The sequence below is a fragment of the Pelobates fuscus genome, chromosome 7, assembly GCF_036172605.1.
Source record: "Pelobates fuscus isolate aPelFus1 chromosome 7, aPelFus1.pri, whole genome shotgun sequence".
Classification (NCBI taxonomy): domain Eukaryota; kingdom Metazoa; phylum Chordata; class Amphibia; order Anura; family Pelobatidae; genus Pelobates; species Pelobates fuscus.
Window position 1 is genome coordinate 206137782 of NC_086323.1, and position 27115 is coordinate 206164896.

Consider the following 27115-nt stretch of genomic DNA (forward strand, 5'->3'; position numbering starts at 1 on the left):
ATATTATAATGGGAATTAGAGCACACAAATATTTTTTTATTGTATTACTTAATCACCATAGTGTTTCATAGTCATATTTCTGATGTTTCATGAAAATAAAGTCAGTGTTTAAGTATGGTAAACAATACATCAGTTATAGATTATTTTTTTCATAACTCCCAGTACATTTTTTTTTCAGATATTTCCAGCAGCAGAAGTCTTTCTAAAGGACAGGACAACAACAGAAATATACTAAGCAAGATTATGAAGAAATCTTTTAATAAGACAACCAAGGATTCCAGCTCTCCAAACTCAAGCAATCTCTCAGAACCCTTTATGTCTACAAAGGAGATCATAAACACAAAACCTTTCTCATGTTCTGAATGCGGAAAATGTTTTCGCTGGCAGTCACACATTGTTAAACATCAGAGAACTCACACAGGTGAGAAACCTTTCTCATGTGCGGAATGTGGGAAATGTTTTAGCCATAACCCGGCTCTAGTTTCACATCAGAGAACTCACACAGGAGAGAAACCTTTCTCATGTTCCGAATGTGGGAAATGTTTTAGCCGTAACCCGGCTCTAGTTTCACATCAGAGAACTCATACAGGAGAGAAACCTTTCTCATGTGCTGAATGTGGGAAATGTTTTAGCTTGTACTCAAATCTTGTTTCACATCAGAGAACTCACACAGGAGAGAAACCTTTCTCATGTTCTGAATGTGGAAAATGTTTTAGCGGGCACTCACATCTTGTTTCACATCAGAGAACTCACACAGGAGAGAAACCTTTCTCATGTTCTGAATGTGGAAAATGTTTTAGCGGGCACACACATCTTGTTAGACATCAGAGAACCCACACAGGAGAGAAACCTTTCTCATGTTCAGAATGTGGGAGATGGTTTAGACATAACACATCTCTAGTTAGTCATCAGAGAACTCACACAGGAGAGAAAACTTTCTCATGTTCTGAATGTGGGAGATGGTTTAGACATAACACATCTCTAGTTAGTCATCAGAGAACTCACACAGGAGAGAAACCTTTCTCATGTTCTGAATGTGGGAAATGTTTTAGCGGGCACTCAAATCTTGTTTCACATCAGAGAACCCACTCAGGAGAGAAACCTTTCTCATGTTCTGAATGTGGGAGATGGTTTAGACATTACACAACTCTTGTTAAACATCATAGAACTCACACAGGAGAGAAACCTTTCTCATGCTCTGAATGTGGGAAATGTTTCAGTCGGCAGTGTCAACTTTCAATACATCAGAGAACTCACACAGGAGAGAAACCTTTCTCATGTTCTGAATGTGGAAAATGTTTTAGCGGGCACACACATCTTGTTAGACATCAGAGAACCCACACAGGAGAGAAACCTTTCTCATGTTCTGAATGTGGGAGATGGTTTAGACATTACACAACTCTTGTTAAACATCATAGAACTCACACAGGAGAGAAACCTTTATCAAGTTCTGAATGTGGGGAAAGTTTTAGCGGACACTCAAATCTTGTTTCACATCAGAGAACTCACACAGGAGAGAAACCTTTCTCATGTGCAGAATAGAAAAATAGTTTTGTCAGTAAACCAGATTTTGTTAAACATCAGATAACTGACACAGTAGAGTTTTTATAATGCGTTTATAAATTAACATGGGAATAAAACCTCTAATACTGTGAATTGTTCTCATCCTGACACAATATATAATACCTTTGACAGTAGCAATGTATAAATGATGCATTGGTGTTGCGATTGTGTTAACTCTACAGAGCCCCTCTCTACTTTTCTCCCCTTTGATATTACTGTTAGATTTGGCTCTGACAGCCGTGGGTCTCACAAGATTTAGACTGGGGAAGCTGAACGGAGCTGCTGCAAAGGTAACCGCTTGCTCCCGGTCCCCAACAGGAATGCTGGGCTTGTAATGAGCCCGGTGGTCCTGGCCTGCATATATTGTGTGTATAATATTATAAAAATAAATAATTTGAAAAAGTAAAAATAATTAAATAAATGTAAAATAATTATGTGTGTGTGTGTGTGTGTGTATATATACAATCCGGGGCAGGGATGATGACGTGACGTCATGCAGGGCACATAGCGTGGCGTGCACGCCGCCGGACTGAGCTGAGCTGGAGTCCCACGCGGGAGAGAAGGAGTCGCTACCAGCTATCTGCTAGAATATTCAAGTGCTTGTCTCTGCGAGTATCCCGACTGGACGAGTATGCTGACTGGATTCATGTGCCAAGAGAGGTAGTTTCGCTTCATGTCGCTTCATGTCTTTAGGCTGCAACTGAGTTACTTCGGCTGAAAACGAGCACGATGCTCGGTGTTGCCGTATATGAAGGCTTACACCTAGAACGGTGTTATGCAACGTGAATGGAAATAAAGAGTGCGGACTGAATTTAAATACCTGGAAAAGACACTCATATGAGGTAAAATTGATCTAGCTGTAAAGTTAAAAAAAAAAAAAGGAAAGGAAGCAGAAGGAGAAGCAGATTAAAAAAAAAGAGGAAAAGAGAAAAAAAGGGGGTGAAGAAAAAAAAATGGTAAAGGATAATGAAACAAAAAACAGAAAAGGGGAATAGAAAGTATAAAATAAATCTCTGCTCATTAATCTGCCTGAAGACAAAGAAGGTAGAGAAGGGAGAGACGTTGTGTGTTTGTATATATAAAGAAAAAGAAAATAACTTAATACCTCCTTTAAAGTGATAAATACCGGAAACGTCTGGCAGGGCTTTTCTGCTAAATAATGCTCCCTAAGGGAAATAAAAATGAGAAAATAGAGGCAAAACAGACTAGAATTATGGCAACAAGGAAAACAGCTGATCAAAGACAAGATACGAAACCTCTCCCAAAAAAAGATCGGGAAAAAAAAGAAAAACAGGAAAAGAGACTCTCAAATTGTTTTAATGCCCCAGCAGATAAAAGTACCTTGGAAATTTCTTCAACATCAACGCCAAATAAAACGGCTTTAAGTAAGCACACAGGAGATCTCAACGAGATAGAATCACAGGAACGCTTAGATGAAAGACAAATGATCACCCCAGCGTACTTAAAAGAATGTCTAGATGGGGGGCGGAGCCTGGTAGCGAGACAGGCCAGACGCCATTTCTGCAAGCTCCGATACTCACGGGCCCAATCTAACGAAAAATCTGCCAACAACCTTGACATCCAGCAACACAAATACCGGCATAGCACAGGGGAGATCCCCCAGAATCGACCAATGCCCTTTCAGTACACCCCGAAGCAGGCAAAGCCAAAACACAGAGCCCGGGCCTACCTCCCATCAGCCCACTACGGCCTGGATTATCTGCTAGGCGGGGACTTCCTGGAGGATGCGTGGGACACATCCCAGCACAGCTCCGACCACGGAACCTTAGAGATGGGACACAGATCCCAGAAACCCCAACAAGGTACTTTACAGCCTGATATAGGTATAATGCTCCAGAAGCAAACACTCGCCAAAATGGCGGCCGCACAAGGCCCTGATTCCCCACAAGAGTCTAACTCAGTGGAACAAAGCACTCAGGGGGCTACACTACTAAAACCCACACCCCAGCAGGGTATCACTGAACCGGCCACCAATCAGGACCTACAGCATATGCAAAACATGCTGCAAGAAATACAAAGCCTACTAGCTGCAGATCTACCTACCCTTAAAACCAGCATGCAACAAATCACTGAAAAGGTAGTACACACTGAGGGAGAAGTGAAAGGGATCCAAAGGGAAATCACCTCGCTGCAACAATCCCTCCTCCAACTACTACACAATCAACAAAACTTTGAGGTTCAAATAGCCGCTCAAGAAGACAAACACAGACGCAACCACATTAATATCCGAGGTATCCCTGTCTCAGTCTCCAGGGAGGATCTACCTCACTACGTGAGACGTCTCATGCAATCAATACTTCCCCCCGCGGTGGCAAGGAAACTCACCTTTGCCGGAATATACCGACTACCCACTCCAACAAGGGCATCTACACCCCTCGCAGGAGAAGTCATAGTCCGCTGCATCCTTCCCCAAGATAGGGGGCACATAATCTCTGCACTCAAGGGCAAGATGCCACTCAACTTCGAGGAGTCCCAATTGACTTTTTATCAGGACATAACTAGAGCCACTCTCCAATGGAGAAAAACCCTCAGTGACTGCACCAGCCAGCTAGGCTCAATGGGAAAACCATATCGGTGGGGAAACCCACGCCACCTCTTGGTTACACACCAAGGAAACACGTACAAAATCGCTACAGGATCCGAGACTACCGCGCTACTACCAAAACTGGGTCTGCCAACCAAGAACACCCAGAACGCCTCTCCCGCCTGGGACCCAGAGACTTAAGGTTTTTCTCCTATTACTTTTTACCTTCTATTACTTAAGTTTTGTTGATGACTCATTAGTTAAAAACCTGACCCAAATGACGCTCTAAGAGCATGCCAGGGATGTCGCTGACACGCTAGTGCACTAGAGGAATGTGTATTGCAACACAGAACACAACTTCCCCCCGACAGCCCCTAGGTTAGGGTTACTACCTCTCAAACGGACCAAGGAAAAGGCCTCCTGACAAGCTACTCTCAAGACCGACCGACAACACAAACCACTTGACATTACTACAGATCCATGAAGGAGACAATCCCTCCATGCGATACCTCAGCTCCCAGCTTAAAGCTGACTTAATACAAAACCACCCACTATGGATCACGCCTCCTTTACCACCCTATGACCTAGGGAATGACACTCATGTACCAACTGATGTAACCATACCCAATATTACACCAACCTACTTCCTAGGTCTCATAACGTTTTCAAAAATATAAAAAATTGTGCCAAATTACTACATATGCGTTGATAATCAGATGCTGATATATAAAATAATGTTCACTATTGCATGTGGTAACTGTAACGGAACTGCTGGTACCCCGACTGGGTACCCTCCGCTGACGGATGCTCCTAGTGCTTTCCGAGGTCTCCAAGCACTCTGCCTGACACCATAACCACTGCTGACCCCACGAACCGCCGCAGCTTGGTTGGGGTCTTGCCGACTCCACCCACTCTGGACCCAAGACCAGGGTCCAGCTTCCAGTAGGTGGACCTCTCCGAATTCCAGAGAGCAGGAACAGGAACAAGCTCTTAGCAGAGCTCAGCGATTATACCCTGGGGAGTATAGTGATTATAGCAATCCCCAGAGTGTAGTTCTCCAATCCCCCAAACATGAGCCGAAAGTTCATGAAGGTACAAGATGATCTGAGGTGCTAGCACACCCAGTCTGGCTTTTATTTCCATTTTACACATATAAGACCGCCCACAGGGGAGGTGTAAAATAGCCAATAGCATAATGGTTGCAACCCACAGATTCCCTCCCCTTAGATAACCAGTTAACATAATTATTACAGCCAGGAAAAATACAGTTTTTATACATGTGCTTTAAAACCATACATCCAATCTTCATAAAAATTACATATTTAGAATCCGCACACTTTAAACATAAACACTCTCAAAAATCAGACAAATCCCTCCAGTGGATAAAAAGTTGGTCGGAAGTCCTTTAAGACCGACCCCAGGCACATTTTCATGGCCAAAACAGTTCCATAGATTTGGGCTGTGCGGTCGGTCTATTTCAGGCTGAAAAAACGACTAAGTCCCATTCAAACGAGTGTTCGAATCTTCGAACGGGACTTAGTCTCCAGCCGCAGTGTCGAAGAAGGTACGGGTCAGCGGTGTTCGTGCAATTGGGTAGCCGCAAACAGTTTCATAGATTTGGCTGCACACACCGCTGACCGCGTTCGAATAAGTTAAAATGGCCGCCGCCACGTGTTCGTTTGTCGAAAGGCGGCCACTTCGGCACTTCGACTGTATCCGAAGTGCCAATTTAAAGTTGCAATACTGCTCCACAGTATTTAAAGGGCCAGGAACAGCATATAAACATCCATTGTGCCCAAATACCCTTTTTACAGTGTTAATACACCCCAGGGCCATAGTCGCAGGGCAGGAGGCTAGCAAGCAGGCTTCTCCAATGCCCAGTGGCGAGGTTGGTTTCGTCACAGTAACTATACCTTCTGTTAAGCAGCACACAAAAAATACTGAATTATAAAAGAAAAAAAAAAGAATGTCTAGATATACAACTGGAACAAATAAAAATAGAAATGCAGGAGAGCTTTGCAAGTCTAAAGCAAGATTAATGTCGATCGGTCAAAAAGTCGAAACCAACAAACAAAAAATAGAAAATTTAGAATTTCTCCTACAGAAGCAAAGTGAGATTATTGAGAAACAACAAACGAAGATAAATGATTTGGAAGAGAGCTCTATAAGCAAAGAAGATAGAGGTAGAAGAAATAACCTCAGAATAAGAAACATTCCTGAATCCATCTCACAAGAAAATTTGGCAATTTATCTTGCAGAGTTTTTTAAGGCTCTCAAAATAAATATTGATGATAAAATGGACTTTCTTGAAAGAACACACCGACTATATAAACCAGCTGATCTTCCAAGAGATATAATCATCGCCTGTCACTCTTATTCCTTTAGAGAAATTTTTTTAAAAGCGGCAAGACAATGGAAAAGAGATCAAGGCAAACTTAATGATATAAAGGTCTTCCCGGATTTGTCTTTCCAGACAAGGAAAGCGAGGAAACAATTCTTACCAGCTACCTTGCGTTTAAGGGAAAATAAATTAAAATATCGATGGGGTTTCCCAACCAAACTTTTAGTTACTAAAGATGGGATTATGCACACATTTGACTCACCTGAAAAGGTTATAAATTGGTTGGAAAATATGGTTTAATTATGGAGAGAATTAAAATAAGTAACATGAAGTCTCCTGATTTGTATTTAGATTGAACCAATATTTTATTTAAACGAAAAAGGTTTAGTATGTTAATAACTGAATTTGAATCACTTTTCACGATTTAGGAGAAAATCACGATATATAATAGCACATTGGTTTGTTGATAAAGGCTTGCTGTTAGGAAAAGTATTAAGAGGAATATAAGGCAAGAGAATCAATGGTAATGATATTTATTTATCACTGGGTTAATTTTAAATCTATTAGGATCGGGTATCCTTCTATGATAGGGTAGAACTTTAAACAAATACAAAGGATAACAGATAAAATTAACACTTACACAAGATTATTCAAATTTCGATGTTAGATAAAGTATTAAGATGAACATGTAATAGAATTAATGGATGTGACATTTATGCATCACTGGGTTAATTTTTATTAGAATAGGGTCTCCTTTTCAAATTTTGTAGCATTTGGAATGATATAAGGAAAATAGATAAATATAACACTTGCACAAGATGATAAATTTGAACCACATGTGTAGAAAGACTTAGTATTAGATAGAAGTATTCCCATCACTGGTTCTAAGGTGAAAGTCGGGGATAAAGAAGGGAGGGAACTTCGAATAATTGTGAGACCAAAGAGTGGGACAGGTTGTCTTATAGTAGGTGATTTCAAATTTTGAAGAGTAAAAGGTCAGGTTAACATTGTTGTTGGGGGGAGGTTTGGGATATTTCTACGGCACTTTAGAAGGCGAAGTAATAATTTAATAAGGGATGGTCATAGCTCAGCTCGTATTTTCTCCTTATCTAAGAGTTATCCTGATGAGGACAAGACTCCAATTAGGGTTTTTTCCCTTATGGATCTATACCTAGAGTTCATGACTCAGGGTTATTTGTATGAATGCCTCTCTTATATGAGGGGATGGTGTATGACTGGTATAGGAGCGGGGGCTCATTTTCAGACTAGGAAGAAATTTATAAAAATAGTTCAACAAGAATACAGATATGGATATTGGATCTTGGAGAAATTCTATAAGAGGTTAAAAAAGTGTAATGGTTAAAATGATATCGTTAAATTCTCAGGGCCTAAATTCCCCTAATAAGAGAGCGATTCTGTTTGACTATATTAAGAGAGAAAAAGCTCAAATCATTTTTTTACAGGAGACGCATTGGAAAAGAGATGATAATCTAACATTTATCCCACAAAGGTTCTCAATAGTGGTATCCGCCTCATTAGAGAAGCAGAGAAAAAGAGGGGTAGCTATCATGATAAGTGATGATATAAATGCTAAAATTATCTACCAAGAAATAGATGAGGAAGCTAGAGTTATAATACTGATAATTAAAATTCAAACAGAAATTTATACTCTAGTCAACGTTTATGCGCCTAATAATCCTTCTAACAAGTATTTCTATGATCTTTTAGACAAAGTTGAAAAATATAAAATTACTTCTATCGGGGGACTTTAATCATATATTGGATGTTAATTTGGATAGGAAAACATTAATCCTCTCTGGGCCAAATAAAGCAGTAACTTCACAGGCTGTTCAGTTTCAAAAGATACTTAGGAAATACGGATTAATGGACATATGGCGTGTGTTCCATCCAGTGGAGAGGGATTTCAAATGCTTCTCCAGATCCTATTTCTCATACTCAAGAATTGATTTATTCTTGGGCAATGATGGCCTGGCCAATTGTACTAAAAAAGTTCTTATAGATGAAGTTACATGGTCCGACCACAATGCCATAATTCTGGAGTTAGATATACTGAATAATAGTGCAAGAAGAACAAACTGGAGATTAAATGATAATATCCTTTCTAGCAAAGAAAATAGAGAATATATTGAGGAGATGACAGATTTTTCCAGGAAAATGAGGGTGGAGAAGTTTCACTTCCAGTAGTATGGAATGCATATAAATGTGATACAAGAGGCTATCTAATTAAATTGGACACTATTGATAAAAAAAAAAGGGAAAATCCCTGAAGCATCTTTATGTAGATTATTATAATTTATCTAATGAAAATAAAACCTCACCAACCCAGGAGATAAGTATAAAAATGCCATTAACGCAAAATAGTATAAATGAATTATTATTTGAGGAGAAAAAGAGAAATTTACAATACTTAAAGATTAACTAGTATTATAAGAGTAACAGAGTAGATAGGTTGCTTACAAATAAATTGAAAAATAAAAAAACAACTGAGGAGGATTCATAAAATTGAGACTGAAAAGGAAACGTTTTTGTTCCCCCAAAAAATTTGATTATATAATTTAGAATCTGCAGGACAACAACCTCCCTCATCAGAATACTTTAAAAATAAAAAATGCCAAAAATAACTAGAGAACAACTTAATGAGATAAATAAACCAATAACTTCAGATGATATTAAAGTAGGAATAAATAAGTTACAGATAAATAAAGCTCCTGGCCCAGATGGCTATTCAAATAATTTTATAAGATATTTAGAGATACTCTCTCGGTATGTCTCGCTAGGATATTTAACGAGATAGTGAAAAATCGTATATTCCCTAAAGAGATGCTCCAAGCGAATATTATTCTAATCTTGAAGCCGGATAAAGATCCAACTAAATTGGCGAATTATCGTCCAATATCTCTTCTTAATGGAAATGTAAAGATCTATGCCTCGATTATAGCAGATTGCTTAAAAATCTGCATTCCTGCTTTGATACATCAAGACCAGGCCGGATTTGTTCATGGCAGAGCAGCCTCAGGTTGCCTCAGAGGAATACTAGATGTCCATGATGTTGGGATCAGGAAGAATGTTTCCCTTCTGACCCTGTCATTGGACGCTGAGAAACCGTTTGACAGGGTCAGATGGGATTTTTTGGGAAATGCATTTAAATCGTATGGCATAGTTGGAGCAGTCTATGATGCCATTATGGCATTATACACTGCTACCTCCGCTAGGACAATAGGCCCAGGACTAGAGGCAGACTGGTTTAATATTAAGAATGGCACTAGGCAGGGTTGTCCCCTGTCCCCGTTACTTTATGTTTTAACCATCGAGCCTTTGGCAGAAGATATAAGGCAAAATGAGAAGATAAAGGGACTTAGGTGTAATAATTTAGAACATAAGATCAATATGCTGATGACGTTATGCTTATGTTGCAGAATCCTAGATCCTCGCTGCCGGAATTGATAAGAATATTGGGCCAGTATATTGAATATTCAAACTATAAATTAAATACTAATAAGACTACAATAATGACAACCATAGGCGTGCGCACGGGGTGTGCCGGGTGTGCCTGGGCACACCCTAATCACACCTCCGTGCGGCACTGCCTCTGGGCAGACTGACATGTCGGGTCCTCGAACCGACACAGGAGGGGGCCCGGCGGCGTGCCCACAATGCCGCCGGGTGCGAGGCCCCTCCTGTCAGTCTGCCCTGACAGAGATCCGGCCTCAGTCTGCAGCTCCGTCGGGAGTGAGCTGCAGACTGAGGTGTCTCGCGATCTCCAGCCTGTCAGAGCGTTGCCGCGGCAACGCTCTGACTGGAGATCGCGAGACTCACCATGTGGTCTGCAGCTCACTCCCAGCGGAGCTGCAGACTGAAGAGAGAGGGCGCCCACTGGTCCACCAGGGAAGGTATTTATAAACCCCCTTCTACCCCCTGTCACTAACTGCTCCCCCACCCCATCTACTCACTGCCCCCCACCCCATTCACTCACCCCCTTCTACCCCCTGTCACTCACTGCCCCCCATCCAACCCCCTGTCACTGCCCCTCTACCCCCCAACCCCTGTCACTACCCCTCCACTCCCCCACACCCCCTGTTACTGCCCCTCTACCCCCCTAACCCCTGTCACTGCCCCTCTACCCCCCTTACCCCTGTCACTGCCCCTCTACCCCCCTTACCCCTGTCACTACCCCCCTACCCCCTGCCATTGCCCCTCAACCCCCCTAACCCATGTCACTACCCCCCTACCCCCTGTCACTGCCCCTCCACTCCCCCACACCCCCTGTTACTGCCCCTCTACCCCCTTAACCCCTGTCACTTCCCCTACCCCCTGCCACTCCCCCACACCCCCTGTTACTGCCCCTCTACCCCCCTTACCCCTGTCAGTACCCCCAACCCCTGTCAGTACCCCCAACCCCAACACCTGTTACTACCCCCTTACCCCCTGTCACTGCCCCTCCACTCACCCACACCCCCTGTTACTGCCCCTCTACCCCTAACCCCTGTCACTACCCCTAACCCCTTACTCTGCCCCTCTACCCCAACCCCTGTCACTATCCATCTACCCCTGCTACCTCCTGTCACTGCCCCTCGACCCCCCCCACCACCTGTCCCTCTACCCCCCTTAGCCCCTGTCGCTGCTCCTCCACCCGCTACCCCCTGTCACTGCCCCTCCAACCACCTAACCCCTGTCGCCCACAGAGTGCACCCCTCACAATCATACACACTGTACCCCACACACATTGCATCCCTCACAATCACACACACTGTACCCCTCACAATTACACACACTGTACCCCTCACAATTACACACACTGTACCCCTTACAATTAACCACACTGTACCCTTCACAATCATACACACTGCACCCTTCACAATTACAACACACTGTACCTTTCACAATTACACACACACTGTACCCCTCGCAATCAAACACACTGCACCCCTTACACGCTGCACTGCTCACAATCACACACACTGCATCTATGTATATTTGTGTGTATGCATGTATGTAAATATATGTATGTGTGTGTATGTGTATATAAAAATACATATACACGCGGCGTGTGTTTGTACTTTAGGGTGCACACCCTAATGCAACAGGCTGCGCACGCCTATGATGACAACAAATTTATCTAGAGAAGATAAGTATTTTATTAAAATATCTTATGATTTCGTCTGGGCAAAGGGCTATACTGTTTGAAGTACACACATGTATATGACAGGTTTTAAAAACCTAACTCCAAGTCCACACACACACTGGTTTCTATCAAGATATGTGGCATTGATTGCTGTTTTCATGTGCATTATCACAAATAAGCGGGCTTTTGCAGACAGAGGAAGAATATACTGCACAGGAGACCACCGGGCCTCAGTATCTGTTCATGAACTGGTGGTGATACAGCATCGGTATCTTTCCACTATATGCTCTAATATATGAATTGGTATAAAGTCTCAGTGTGTGTCCGGTATATGCTCTAGGTATGAGTTACTATGAGGACACTGTCACGAACGCACCCTACTCCAAGAGTGTGCGTGACGTAGTTGTGGCGGTGAAAGGGTTAAAGTACACTATTTGTCTGCACTAGACCGGAAATAATGACAAAATCCCCCTTTTTAACACCACCCACACTTAAACATAATAATATAACTATTACTATTTTAACGCTGCCACCACCGAGACAATTTATAAATGGGGTGCCTTGGTCCCCCAGGTAAATCAACAATAAAACCAATCAAATATTACTTAGTACAATATTTAAGGAATTACAAAAATACTAACTAGTCTCTTGAGGTAACGTGATTCTTAACCAGACAAAGGTAGAACTTAATAAATGAATGTTTATTATGAGCAAAAATAGTCACAGTGCATATAACAATATATAATAAACAAATTATTTACACCAACAACAGATAAAAACAAAAAGGATAAAATACAGAAGTCCTAATTACTCACTCACTTAGGTTTTTCAAAGTACAACTTCTGTCCAGGGGGTCTCTGGCAAGGAAGGATGATGGTGACTCACTCAAAATTAGATCTTGGCCCCAAGCAAGTACACTACCACCCTTCAGGATCACAGGAGATATACCCTGTGGAATTATCACACCTCACCCAGGGGCGTACCTATGGAGATACTAAGTGACCACCTCCTTTGTTCCAGAAACAACAAGCCAAATATAAACTTTTGGTTTTATCTCCTCTACTGTACTTGCCACAGAAATAATAATTGCCTCTATGAATTTGTTATTGTTTTCCCATTCCATAGACATGTTGCACGCCCCGCCCACGATCCAATAGGACAGACATCACAACTACTGCCACACGGTTTAAGTTGGGCAACTCATGTTTAGGCTTAAATAAAAAATTGGGCTTGTCCCATTCCAAATATAATAAAAATGAGGCTTTATTATTATTCTGTGGGGTAAATATGAATGTTTTTGTCCTTCCTTTGGGTATGATACTGGAACAAAGCTAATGGCATTTACATATCAAAGAGATGTACTCATCACTTACAAGGTACAGGCCAAATGGATGAAGAGACATTCAGACTTTTTCCAAGTGTAGAACCTCACACCTTGCAGAGTCTTAATTACTTCCCGTCCATGTAGTAAAATCCTTTTCACATTCCTATGCCATTCATACTACCCCTTCTGTCATCTGACCTCTGTGGGTGGTCCCAGCTTCAAAAGATGTAACCCCTGTTGACCTCAGCAATAGCATCTTCACTACACAAATTACATTAAAGGATAATATTTCATAGTGCAATACTAAATTATGCACCCTTGCCATGACAGAAACGGCCTCAGTATATGTACCCACTATATGCTCTATGTATGAGTTACAGTGAGGACACGGCCTCAGTATATGTATCCACTATATGCTCTATGTATGAGTTACAGTGAGGACACAGCCTCAGTATATGTATCCACTATATGGTCCTTGTATGGGTTTCTGTGGGGACACGGCCTCAGTGTATGTGTCTGCTATATGCTCTTTGTATGAGTTACTATGAGGTCACAGCCTCAGTATATGTATCCACTATATGCTATATGTATGAGTTACTGTGAGGACACAGCCTCAGTATATGTATCCACTATATGCTCCTTGTATGGGTTTCTGTGGGGACACGGCCTCATTGTATGTGTCCGCTATATGCTCTTTGTATGAGTTACTATGAGGTCACAGCCTCAGTATATGTATCCACTATATGCTCTATGTATGAGTTACAGTGAGGACACAGCCTCAGTATATGTATCCACTATATGCTCTTTGTATGAGTTACTGTGAGGACACAGCCTCAGTATATGTATCCACTATATGCTCTTTGTATGAGTTACTGTGAGGACACAGCCTCAGTATATGTATCCACTATATGCTATATGTATGGGTTTCTGTGGGGACACGGCCTCAGTGTATGTGTCCGCTATATGTTCTTTGTATGAGTTACTATGAGGTCACAGCCTCAGTATATGTATCCACTATGTGCTCTTGGTATAAGTTACAATGAGTACACGGCCTCAGTATGTGTGTATATATATATATATATATATGTGTGTGTGTGTATGTATCCACTATATGCTCTATGTAGGAGTTGCTGTGGGGACATCGCCTCAGTGTGTATGTCCACTATATGCTCTGTGTGTGAGTTACTATGAGGACACGGCCTCAGTGTATGTATCCACTATATGCTCTATGTGTTAGTTGCTGTGAGAGCACAGCCTCGGTATATGTACCCACTATAGGCTCTGTGTGTAGCGTTACTTACCTTATCCGGGGGCCGGCCGCGGTCCTCTCTTCAAGCCGCGCGCGGTCCTGCGGCTCCATGAGCCGCACGCGGCTCATCCGACTCTCCTAACAGGAAGACGGGCAGTGACCGCGCGACGCGGTCACGTGTCCCGCCTGAAGCTAAGAGCGCGCCGCAAGTCTCGGGCGCGCTCTTAAAGAGACAGTGGGAGCCTAAATTGCAAAAAGGCTCTTATTGGCTCCTGTCATGCCAATCACCCCATACACTTACCTTTTGGGGGTGTGGAAGTGACAGGAGCCAATCACATTAGTTTGGAGGCTACTTATACTTACCCTTTTCCCTTAGTTCCTTGCCCTATCGTGGTTTCTGCTACAGTTCCCTTTAGCGCTTGTTGTGTTCAGTTGTGTTCCTCCGTATTTGACCTTGGCTTTGTATTCTGACTTCGTTTTCGCTTTATCCTTGTCTGTTCTGTTTGCCGGCTTGCTGATTCCTGTGTACCAGACCCCGGCTAGTTCTCGTTTACGCTGTCTCTTTGTGCCCTTGACCTCGGATCGTTCCTGACTCAGTACTTCTCCTATATACGTCGAGTCCGGCCACTCTAAGATCCGGTAGACGTATCTCTCCTCTGTGCTGTCTTCTGTTTAGTTGGATCCTGCGTGTAGGGGTATATTCTCGTTACATTACGATAGGGCCATGGACCCCGCAGATTTAGCTCAACAGATGGCGTCCCATGAGGCTAGATTTATAGAGCAGGATCACCGTATGGATCAGATAGCTCAGGCTCTCCAGACGCTCTTAGCTAGAACCATTCCAGCAACCACACCTAACCCTCCTACACCCCTGCTTCCTGAAGTATCTACTTTGCCTAATACTTCGGCCCATTTTACACCTCCTCCTAGGTATGGAGGGGATTCTAAGACATGCAGAGGGTTCATTAACCAAATAGAGTTTCACTTTGAGATGTATCCACGTTCATTTCCCACAGAGAGGTCTAAAGTTGGGTTCTTTATGCACCAACTTACGACAAAGCACAGCATTGGTAGATTTAATATATACGAATGATCTAAGGTCTGTTTTGCGCTGAAATGTAGCACTGCCCAATTCTAGCAAATACATATGCACTGTTATACTGGGTAAGTAATGATTGCCTACTGTGGATTTTCTATTTCAGTTTTTTAACCCCTTAAGACCGGAGGCGTACAATTACGTCCTTTTTAAAGCGGCTCTAAACGCCGCCGGACATAATTGTACGCCCTCCGTTTTTTTTTCACTTACCCGGTCGCCGACGATCCCACGCCGGCGATCGCGGTTGGGGGGACTCCCAGGGAGCCCCCCGCGGCACCTCCGTCCTCTTCAGCCCCTCCCCGGGCCATTTGAGAGTGAGGTCCTTGCGAGGACCTCACAATCACATGGCCGGGATAGCTGGCTGCAGCAATGCCAGCAGGGGGACTGCCTGTAATGACAGTTAGTCCCCCTGCTGGCTAAATTCAAATAAACAACAGTTAAAATAAGTGTAAAAAAAAAAATATATATATAATTATGTATATTAATATCAAATTACACGTAGACTGATACTGATTAAATATATATATATAATTATTGTTATATATTTATATATAATATAAAAAAATATGTAAATACGTAAAAAAAAAAATATTAAATATATAATGTTTTATTTAGTTCCAACTGTATTGTGATATTAATATATATATATATATATATATATATATATATATATAAAAATACACGTAGAACAAAATATATATATATATCTATATACATAAATATATACGTATATATCACTATATATATATATATACCTATATATAAATAAAAATATTTTAAAAAAAAAAATATATATATATATATATATTAATTCTACACATATATTTATGTCATAATTTTACATAATTAGGTATCCTAATTAATTACAATTAGCGGGGCCTGCCTGACAACCCATGCCGAAAGTATAGGGAATTTATTTTGCTAGCACTATATTTAACCCTATAACTTTCCAAGACACCATAAAACCTGTACATGGGGGGTACTGTTTTACTCGGGAGACTTCGCTGAACACAAATATTAGTGTTTCAAAACAGTAAAATGTATTACAACGATGATATCGCCAGTAAAAGTTAAGTTTTTTGCATTTTTCACGCACAAACAGCACTTACACGGACGATATTATTGCTGCAATACTATTTACTGTTTACACACACACACACAGCACCCCCCACAAACACACACAGCACCCCCCACAAACACACACAGCACCCCCCACAAACACACACAGCACCCCCCCCACACAGCACCCCCCCACACACACACAGCACCCCCACACACACACACACAGCACCCCCCACACACACAGCACCCCCACACACACAGCACCCCCCCACACACACAGCACCCCCCCACACCCAGCACCTCCCCACACACACAGCAACCCCCACACACACACAGCACCCCCCCACACACACAGAGCACCCCCCCCCACACACACACAGCACCCCCCCACACACACACAGCACCCCCCCCACACACACACAGCACCCCCCCACACACACACAGCTCCCCCCACACACACACACAGCTCCCCCCCCACACACACACGCACAGCACCCCTTACACACATGCACCCCCACACACACACGCAATTGCCGTGTTGGCACTTTAGGGAAAAAAAAGTTGGCATGTATTGCGGTTTGGGCACTCAGGCTCAAAAAGGTTCGCCTTCACTGGTATAGATACTCAGTATTATTATACAGAGCGACATGTTTATTATCAGTGTAAAGATACTCCGTATTCTTATACAGAGCGACATGTTTATTATCAGCGTATAGATACTCAGTATTATTATACAGAGCAACATGTTTATTATCAGCGTATAGATACTCAGTATTATTATACAGAGCGACATGTTTATTATCAGCGTATAGATACTCAGTATTATTATACACACTAGTGACTATATTATTATGTGGATACTGTGGTGTATACCAGCAGTAGGGGAGCTTTGCACAATGCACAATTTGTCCCTAACCAGCTCCTGTAGTAAGTGTGCAAGGCATGCTGGGTTGGATACACCCCCTAGATTTGCTCTCTTCCCAGTGTGTGTATGGAGTTCGGCCATGTTGGGTGTATGTTACAGCAGGAATGTGTATATCAACAAAGGAATCGAACATAATATGTGACTTGTGATCAATAAATCCTGGCTGATTAATAGACGGTATGTTATTGTAAGTCAGCTATCATCAAACATAACAGGTACTCGGTATCATTATACAGAGCGACATGTTTATTATTAGTGTATAGATACTCAGTATTATTATACAGAACGACATGTTTATTATCAGCGTATAGATACTCAGTATTATTATACGACATGTTTATTATCAGCGTATAGATACTCAGTATTATTATACAGAGCGACATGTTTATTATCAGTGTATAGATACTCAGTATTATTCTATAGAGCCGCATGTTTATTATCAGTGTATAGATACTCAGTATTACTATACAGAGCGACATGTTTATTATCAGTGTATAGATACTCAGTATTATTATACAGAGCGACATGTTAATTATCAGTGTATAGATACTCAATATTATTATACAGAGCGACATGTTTATTATCATTGTATAGATACTCAGTATTATTATACAGAGCGATATGTTTATTATCAGCGTATAGATACTCAGTATTATTATACAGAGCGACATGTTTATTATCAGTGTATAGATGCTCAGTATTATTATACAGAGCGACATGTTTATTAGCAGCGTATAGATACTCAGTATTATTATACAGAGCGACATGTTTATTAGCGTATAGATCAGTGGTAGTCAACCTTTTTTTACCTACCGCCCACTAATGCATCTTTTTGGTTGAAAAAATGTCCACACATACAGACACACATACAGACACACATACAGACACACATACAGACACACACACACAGACACACACACAAATACAGACACACAAATACAGACACACATACACAAATACAGACACACATACACAAATACAGACACACATACACAAATACAGACACACATACACACACACGACACATACATACACACACACATGATTCACACACACACACACGACACATACACACACACACACGACACATACACACACACACACAGACACATACACAGACACACACACAGACACACATACAGATACACAGATACACACACACGACACATACAGACACACACACAGACACACATACAGATACACAGATACACACACACGACACACGACGCACGACACATACAGACACACACACAACACATACAGACATACATACATACACACACGACGCACGACACATACAGACACACACACAACACATACAGACATACATACATACACACACACATACATACATACACACACACATACAGGAAAACTGACACACATACACACAAGACACACATACCAACAGACAGTCACACATACATACACACACACACAAGACACAAATATATACAGACACACACACAAGACACAAATATATACAGACACACACACAAGACACAAATATATACAGACACACACACAAGACATACATACAAAGACACACACATTATATTTAAGTCACCCTCCTGTTTCCTACCTTTTAGATTCAGGAGGGTGACTTTCCCTGGGGTCCAGTGGTGGCTCAGGTGGATGGGAGTCAGAGTTCCCACTCTGACTCCCTGGTCTTCCTCCCGCGCGGCTCTCACTGTTAGTTGGGAGGAGTGACGTGCAGTCACTTCCTCCCAGCTCTGCGATGTCATCACAGGGGGCCCGGTTGCGCTGTTAAAGCGCCCAGCGCTGACCGGGCCCCCTCACAATCCACATCCATCGGGTGGCCCTGACAGCATGGGCCACCCGATGGACCCCTCCATATGCAGCCCCGGCGGTTTGCCGCGCGGGCCGGGGCCGCAAATTGTCACGGCGGTACCCAGTCGCAGAGGTACCGCCGGCTCGCACCCGCCCGCCCGGTCGTCAGGTCGTCAAAACCTGGAAATCCCTACCGCCCACCTGAAATCGTAAAACGCCAACTAGTGGGCGGTAGGGACCAGGTTGACGACCCATGGTATAGATACTCAGTATTATTATACAGAGCGACATGTTTATTATCAGTGTATAGATACTCAGTATTATTATACAGAGCGACATGTTTATTATCAGTGTATAGATACTCAGTATTATTATACAGAGCGACATGTTTATTATCAGTGTATAGATACTCAGTATTATTATACAGAGCGACATGTTTATTATCAGCGTATAGATACTCAGTATTATTATACAGAGCGACATGTTTATTATCAGTGTATAGATACTCAGTATTATTATACAGAGCGACATGTTTATTATCAGTATATAGATACTCAGGATTATTATACAGAGCGACATGTTTATTATCAGCGTATAGATACTCAGTATTATTATACAGAGCGACATGTTTATTATCAGCGTATAGATACTCTGTATTATTATACAGAGCGACATGTTTATTATCAGCGTATAGATACTCAGTATTATTATACAGAGCGACATGTTTATTATCAGTATATAGATACTCAGGATTATTATACAGAGCGACATGTTTATTATCAGCGTATAGATACTCAGTATTATTATACAGAGCGATACGTTTATTATTAGTGTATAGATACTCAGTATTATTATGTAGATACTGTGGTGTATACCAGCAGTTCCCTCTAGGGGAGCTTTGCACAATGCACAGTTTGTCCCTAACCAGCTCCTGTAGTAAGTGTGCAAGGCATGCTGGGTTGGATACACCCCCTAGATTTGCTCTCTTCCCAGTGTGTGTATGGAGTTCGGCCATGTTGGGTGTATGTTACAGCAGGAATGTGTATATCAACAAAGGGATCGAACATAATATGTGACTTGTGATCAATAAATCCTGGCTGATTAATAGACGGTATGTTATTGTAAGTCAGCTATCATCAAACATAACAGGTACTCGGTATCATTATACAGAGCGACATGTTTATTATCAGCGTATAGATACTCAGTATTATTATACAGAGCGACATGTTTATTATCAGCGTATAGATACTCAGTATTATTATACAGAGCGACATGTTTATTATCAGTGTATAGATACTCAGTATTATTATACAGAGCGACATGTTTATTATCAGTGTATAGATACTCGGTATTATTATACAGAGCGACATGTTTATTATCAGCGTATAGATACTCAGTATTATTATACAGAGCGACATGTTTATTATCAGCAAATAGATACTCCGTATTATTACTATACAGAGCGAAATGTTTATTATCAGCGTATAGATGCTCAGGATTATATTACAGAGCGATACATTTATCATTAGTGTATAGATACTCAGTATTATTATACAGAGCGACATGTTTATTATCAGCGTATAGATACTCAGTATTATTATACAGAGCGACATGTTTATTATCAGTGTATAGATACTCAGTATTATTATACAGAGCGACATGTTTATTATCAGTGTATAGATACTCAGTATTATTATACAGAGTGACATGTTTATTATCAGTGTATAGATACTCAGTATTATTATACAGAGCGACATGTTTATTATCAGCGTATAGATACTCTGTATTATTATACACACTAGTGATTACATTATTATGTGGATACTGTGGTGTATACCAGCAGTCCCCTCTAGGGGAGCTTTGCACAATGCACAGTTTTTCCCTAACCAGCTCCTGTAGTAAGTGTGCAAGGCATGCTGGGATGGATACACCCCCTAGATTTGCTCTCTTCCCAGTGTGTGTATGGAGTTCGGCCATGTTGGGTGTATGTTACAGCAGGAATGTGTATATCAACAAAGGGATCGAACATAATATGTGACTTGTGATCAATAAATCCTGGCTGATTAATAGACGGTATGTTATTGTAAGTCAGCTATCATCAAACATAACAGGTACTCGGTATCATTATACAGAGCAACATGTTTATTATCAGCGTATAGATACTCAGTATTATTATACAGAGCGACATGTTTATTATCAGTGTATAGATACTCGGTATTATTATACAGAGCGACATGTTTATTATCAGCGTATAGATACTCAGTATTATTATACAGAGCAACATGTTTATTATCAGTGTATAGATACTCAGTATTATTATACAGAGCGACATGTTTATTATCAGTGTATAGATACTCCATATTATTATACAGAGTGACATGTTTATTATGAGTGTATAGATACTCAGTATTATTATACAGAGTGACATGTTTATTATCAGTGTATAGATACTCAGTATTATTATACAGAGCGACATGTTTATTATCAGTGTATAGATACTCAGTATTATTATACAGAGCGACATGTTTCTTATCAGCGTATAGATACTCAGTATTATTATACAGAGTGACATGTTTATTATCAGCGTATAGATACTCAGTATTATTATACAGAGCGACATTTATTATCAGCGTATAGATACTCAGTATTATTATACAGAGCGACATATTTATTATCAGCGTATAGATACTCCGTATTATTATACAGAGCGACATGTTTATTATCAGTGTATAGATACTCCGTATTATTATACAGAGCCACATGTTTATTATCAGTGTATAGATACTCAGTATTATTATACAGAGCGATATGTTTATTATCAGCGTATAGATACTCAGTATTATTATACAGAGCGACATGTTTATTATCAGCGTATAGATACTCAGCATTATTATACAGAGCGACATGTTTATTATCAGTGTATAGATACTCAGTATTATTATACAGAGCGACATGTTTATTATCAGCGTTTAGATACTCAGTATTATTATACAGAGCGACATGTTTATTATCAGCGTTTCGATACTCAGTATTATTATACAGAGCGACATGTTTATTATCAGCGTATAGATACTCAGTATTATTATACAGAGCGACATGTTTATTATCAGTGTATAGATACTCAGTATTATTATACAGAGCGACATGTTTATTATCAGTGTATAGATACTCAGTATTATTATACAGAGCGACATGTTTATTATCAGCGTATAAATACTCAGTATTATTATACAGAGCGACATGTTTATTATCAGCGTATAGATATTCGGTATTATTATACAGCGACATGTTTATTATCAGTGTATAGATACTCAGTATTATTATACAGAGCGACATGTTTATTATCAGTGTATAGATACTCAGTATTATTATACAGAGCGACATGTTTATTATCAGTGTATAGATACTCAGTATTATTATACAGAGCGACATGTTTATTATCAGCGTATAGATACTCAGTATTATTATACAGAGCGACATGTTTATTATCAGCGTATAGATACTCAGTATTATTATAAAGAGCGACATGTTTATTATCAGCGTATCGATACTCAGTATTATTATACAGAGCGACATGTTTATTATCAGTATATAGATACTCAGGATTATTATACAGAGCGACATGTTTATTATCAGTGTATAAATACTCAGTATTATTATAAAGAGCGACATGTTTATTATCAGCGTATAGATACTCAGTATTATTATACAGAGCGACATGTTTATTATCAGCGTATAGATACTCAGTATTATTATACAGAGCGACATGTTTATTATCAGTGTATAGATACTCGGTATTATTATACAGAGCGACATGTTTATTATCAGCGTATAGATACTCAGTATTATTATACAGAGCGACATGTTTATTATCAGCGTTTAGATACTCAGTATTATTATATAGAGCGACAGGCTTATTATCAGCGTATAGATACTCAGTATTATTATACAGAGCGTCATGTTTATTATCAGCGTATAGATACTCAGTATTATTATACAGAGCGACATGTTTATTATCAGCGTATAGATACTCCGTATTATTATACAGAGCGACATGTTTATTATCAGTGTATAGATACTCAGTATTATTATACAGAGTGACATGTTTATTATCAGTGTATAGATACTCAGTATTATTATACAGAGCGACATGTTTATTATCAGTGTATAGATACTCAGTATTATTATAAAGAGCGACATGTTTATTATCAGCGTTTAGATACTCAGTATTATTATGAAGAAGTAGAAGTAGAAACAAGTAGGGTATAGATGAAGTGGAAATCAATCAATAAATTGATTATTTTGTGTATTTGCCCCTGGCCAAATTAAGAAACAATGCGTGCATGCTCCCTGAAGTAATTCACACCAGACACATGTTTCAGGTTAATGAAATACTCTAGAATGTTTTTTCAGAGGGGCAGGCGACCCCTTATAAAGCACAATTACATCATAAGCATTGTCAGAGATAACATAGAATTTTATAGCATGACAGGAGGCGAATATTTGCTTAAGTCTCTCTTTACTAGAACTCCACAGCAGCACCTTAACATAGAGAGATAAACACCAAAGACAAAAACATAAGGTATCTATATAAGGCTCCTCCTAAGCCACCATTTCCTCTTTCTTTGCTGCTCCGCAGAACAGTACAGGTCAGAGTACCACTGCCTCCTGTTTTTACTTGGGTGGCTGTGTGTTTATTACATATTTATTTGGGCTACTTATTGCTGTGTATTTTTTGCAATTCTTCTATTTTCTTCCATTATTTATACAGTTTTTCTATTTCACAGTTCCCTTCTTTCTACTGTTTTTTTCCACCCCCTTTACTTCGTGTGTGCCCGTGTTTTATGTTTCCTCACTATATGTTTTTCTCCTTTTCCCTTTCTTTTCTGTATGTTTATTTTCCCTTCTTTGATTTGGTTTTTGTGGCTGGTCGCCGGGAAGCGGTCGTCTGACTGCCTCCCGTGCCGACCGCCGGGGCCGCGGAGAAAGACTCCAGCGGCCCCACGTGTGGATTCCCGCCCGCTGTTTTTTGGCGCCGAGCGGGACTCATCTGTCCTGCTGCCTGTCCTGCTCGCGTCGCCGCTCGCATTGTGCTCTCCAGCGGTCGGCGTGGAGCGGGTACAGGGAGCCTCATGTTCCCAGAGAGCTTCTGCTCGCAAGCGCATTTCCCCGCGACCACGTGGTCGGAGCCGGGGCGCACGGCTCTGGGCTGGGCATGCCGCGGGGTTTCTCAGCGCTTAAAGGCGCTTATCCCCTTCTGTGGTCCCTGTTGTGCTGACATAGAGCAATATATTCTAATGGCTTGCAGGTTGAATATGTAGTTTATGGAAATGCTTAAAGGCGCTTAACCCCCTGTTTGCCCCTTGTTTTGGTCTGCCCAATCCTTTGCCCCATCCCCCTGTTGGGGGTATATATTTCAGTTTTTTCTTTTCCACAAGGTTTTTCTCAGCGCTTAAAGGCGCATATCCCCCTGTTTTTCCCATGGTTTGGGCTGCCCATTCCTTTGCCCCATCCCCCTGGTGGGGGTATATATCTCAGTTTTCTTTCGCTCAGTGGGGGGATAGCTCAGTGGTGATGGTATCAGGTTACCCCACATGGTGGTTTCCCATGGGGTCCCTGGTTTCAGATCAGGGTGCCCTCTACTGGTACCATTTCTGGTTTTGTGCAGGTTTCTCCTTTTCCAGCGCATGTTGCACTGTACTATAAATTATCCATGCCCTACTACATTCTGCCTTGATGGCTCTAGGACTGCTTGCTGCAGTGACTTTGCATGCACCCTTCATGGGCCCCGTTGTAATTACCCTACACCACACCGACCTGGGACTTATCTGGGGACCCTGTTTCAGCTGTACCCTACACGACCTAGTGGCCAGGTTATTTCTGCATGCCTACTAGAAGGATTTCCTGCCTCCATGTACCACTGGGCCGGTGCCTCCCGTGCCCATATATTGGCCGGCTTTGTCTGTGCCCCTATGATTGGCCTGCTCTGTCAGTGCCCCTTGATTGGCCAGCCTTGTCTGTGCCCCATGATTTGGCCTGCGTTGTCTGTGCCATATTACGCATGCTACTGGCCTGGCGGCTCCATTCCTGGACCCCTGTTATTGAGCCGGCATGCGTTAAGACTTGCCTCTGACAATTATAGAGGTGCGGCCCCTACTGCCTGCTGGGGATACCTGTTATCTATATCCTTAGGTATCACCTACAATCATCTCGGACATTATGGAGGCCTTCTGCGCAGGAGCAGAAGTTGCAGGCATTGATTAATGCGGCGCTGTCCGCCACTGTGGAGACAGCCCTGGCTAGGGCCCTCCCGCAATCACAACCGGACAGGGGTGCGAGAGGATCCCCCTGCTTGGCAGACGACTCGGCTGAGTCAGACTCTCATGAAAGAGAACAGGCAAGTGCGCACATGCGCTATTTGAAGGGTGAAGGCCCTGAACCACGCTCCTTGAAGGACAAGGCTCCGGCGAAGCGACATGGTTCGAGGTTGTCGAACCTCACCGGCCAGGCGCCCCCGCCTTTCGGGCGCAGGGGAGGTGGCCTCCTTACCCCCCCTACATTGGCCTGCTGGAGGAGTGGCGGGCAGACCAGTCTCCCTCGGATGAGGGAGATGATTGGGATGAGGACCGTGGGGAGGGTCCCGGTTGGCGCTGGGTGGATGAAGACGCGCCGGCGACAGAGGCCTCCACGGCGATGCTGGGGGACGATGTCTATTGGACGCTACAGGAGTTCATCTGTTTAACCCTCGGTCTATCAGACGCCACAGGACCTCGGAATGGTCACTGCCCGGCCACTCGGCACATTTCGTGCACTACTGGATCCGCAGATCCCTTAAGGGGAGGCCCGCGAGAAGCTGGGGGCGGACTACCCCAGGCCCATCCTGCCGGACGAGGTGGCAGCGGCCACGGATTTTGGCCCCTGGTGGCCTCGTACTTTACTTCTATGGGTCGGGACCCCAGGAAAGCCTCCGCTAAGCGCAGGATAGACAACGGGATATGCTGGGTCCCTTGCGCAGGATGTTGGTCCTGGCGGACGAGGTCTACATGGTGGGTACGAACCTGGACCTAGCCATCATGCGAGATTGGGCACTATGCCCCATGTGCCTTCTAGACGATGCTAATGCGGTTCTGCACCGTACGCAGGTAAAGGCTCCGTTCCGTATGGACGCCAAACTATCGGAGCTAGAATCTAAAGAATTGGGCCCTCTGGCAGTAAGACCTACTGTTCAGAGCACCTGTCATTAGGGAGCTACAGGAACGCATCAATTTTGCTCCTCTGGATAAAGCACAGTCCTCTATAATGTAGGTGTTTCACTCACTGTTATCCCGGCTGGTCTTGTAAGAGTTAAGCCAGCTCTTGTAAGGCATCTCTAGTATAATTAACAAAGCGCTGTTGGCTATAATAGATATAATAAATGCAAATCAAAATATCATTAGCAGTGACGGTTGGGAAAATGGACTCAAACTTCTCTTTAACTGTGAAATCATCTGGTACCCCCCTTGGCACACCTATGGCATAAATATATATATATATATATATATATATATATATATATATATATATATATATATATATATATATATATATATATATATATATGTGTGTGTGTGTGCAGGTCAACCTTTCCTTTACAGGGGTGCTCCTTTTTGTTCTGAAGCATGAATGTGGTGTGTCAAGAGTACCTCGTCATGTATTATGTGTGTGGACATAATAACCTTGGCTAGGGCACATTTACTTATTCATCGTAGTATGAAACCTGTCCCATGTTACGTCAGTGTAGGTGGACTCAGATCATTTAGTCAATATTAATATCACCACAAACTCAAGATGGGCAGATAATCCTAAAGAAGCTTGGCGTCTGAATCTCTTTAGCTTCACGAGGTCTCCTTTTGGGGTCCTCTGCTTTCCATCGATGGCAGGTGGTCAGGCGTTATTATGGCCTTCAAAACACCTACTTGTTGATATCATTTTTTTTTCTTTCTTCTAACAAGTAACTTTTCCTTTAGAGTCAAAGGTTTGTCAAGATCAACAAATGTTACTTCCCATGTTGCAGAGAGAGTCTTGAATCTGGAATGG

The 27115-nt window shown here is 41.9% G+C and overlaps 1 protein-coding gene across 1 annotated transcript in view; it reads left to right on the forward strand.

Annotated features, from left to right (window-relative positions):
- The first annotated feature begins 221 nt into the window (after nucleotides 1–221).
- LOC134568487 (oocyte zinc finger protein XlCOF6-like) overlaps nucleotides 222–27115 on the forward strand; it is a 42992-nt gene continuing 16098 nt past the window's right edge. The window contains exon 1 of the mRNA XM_063427107.1: nucleotides 222–1517. Coding sequence (XP_063283177.1) covers nucleotides 244–1517 — 1274 coding nt within the window. The 5' untranslated portion in view covers nucleotides 222–243. The remainder of the gene's footprint in view (nucleotides 1518–27115) is intronic.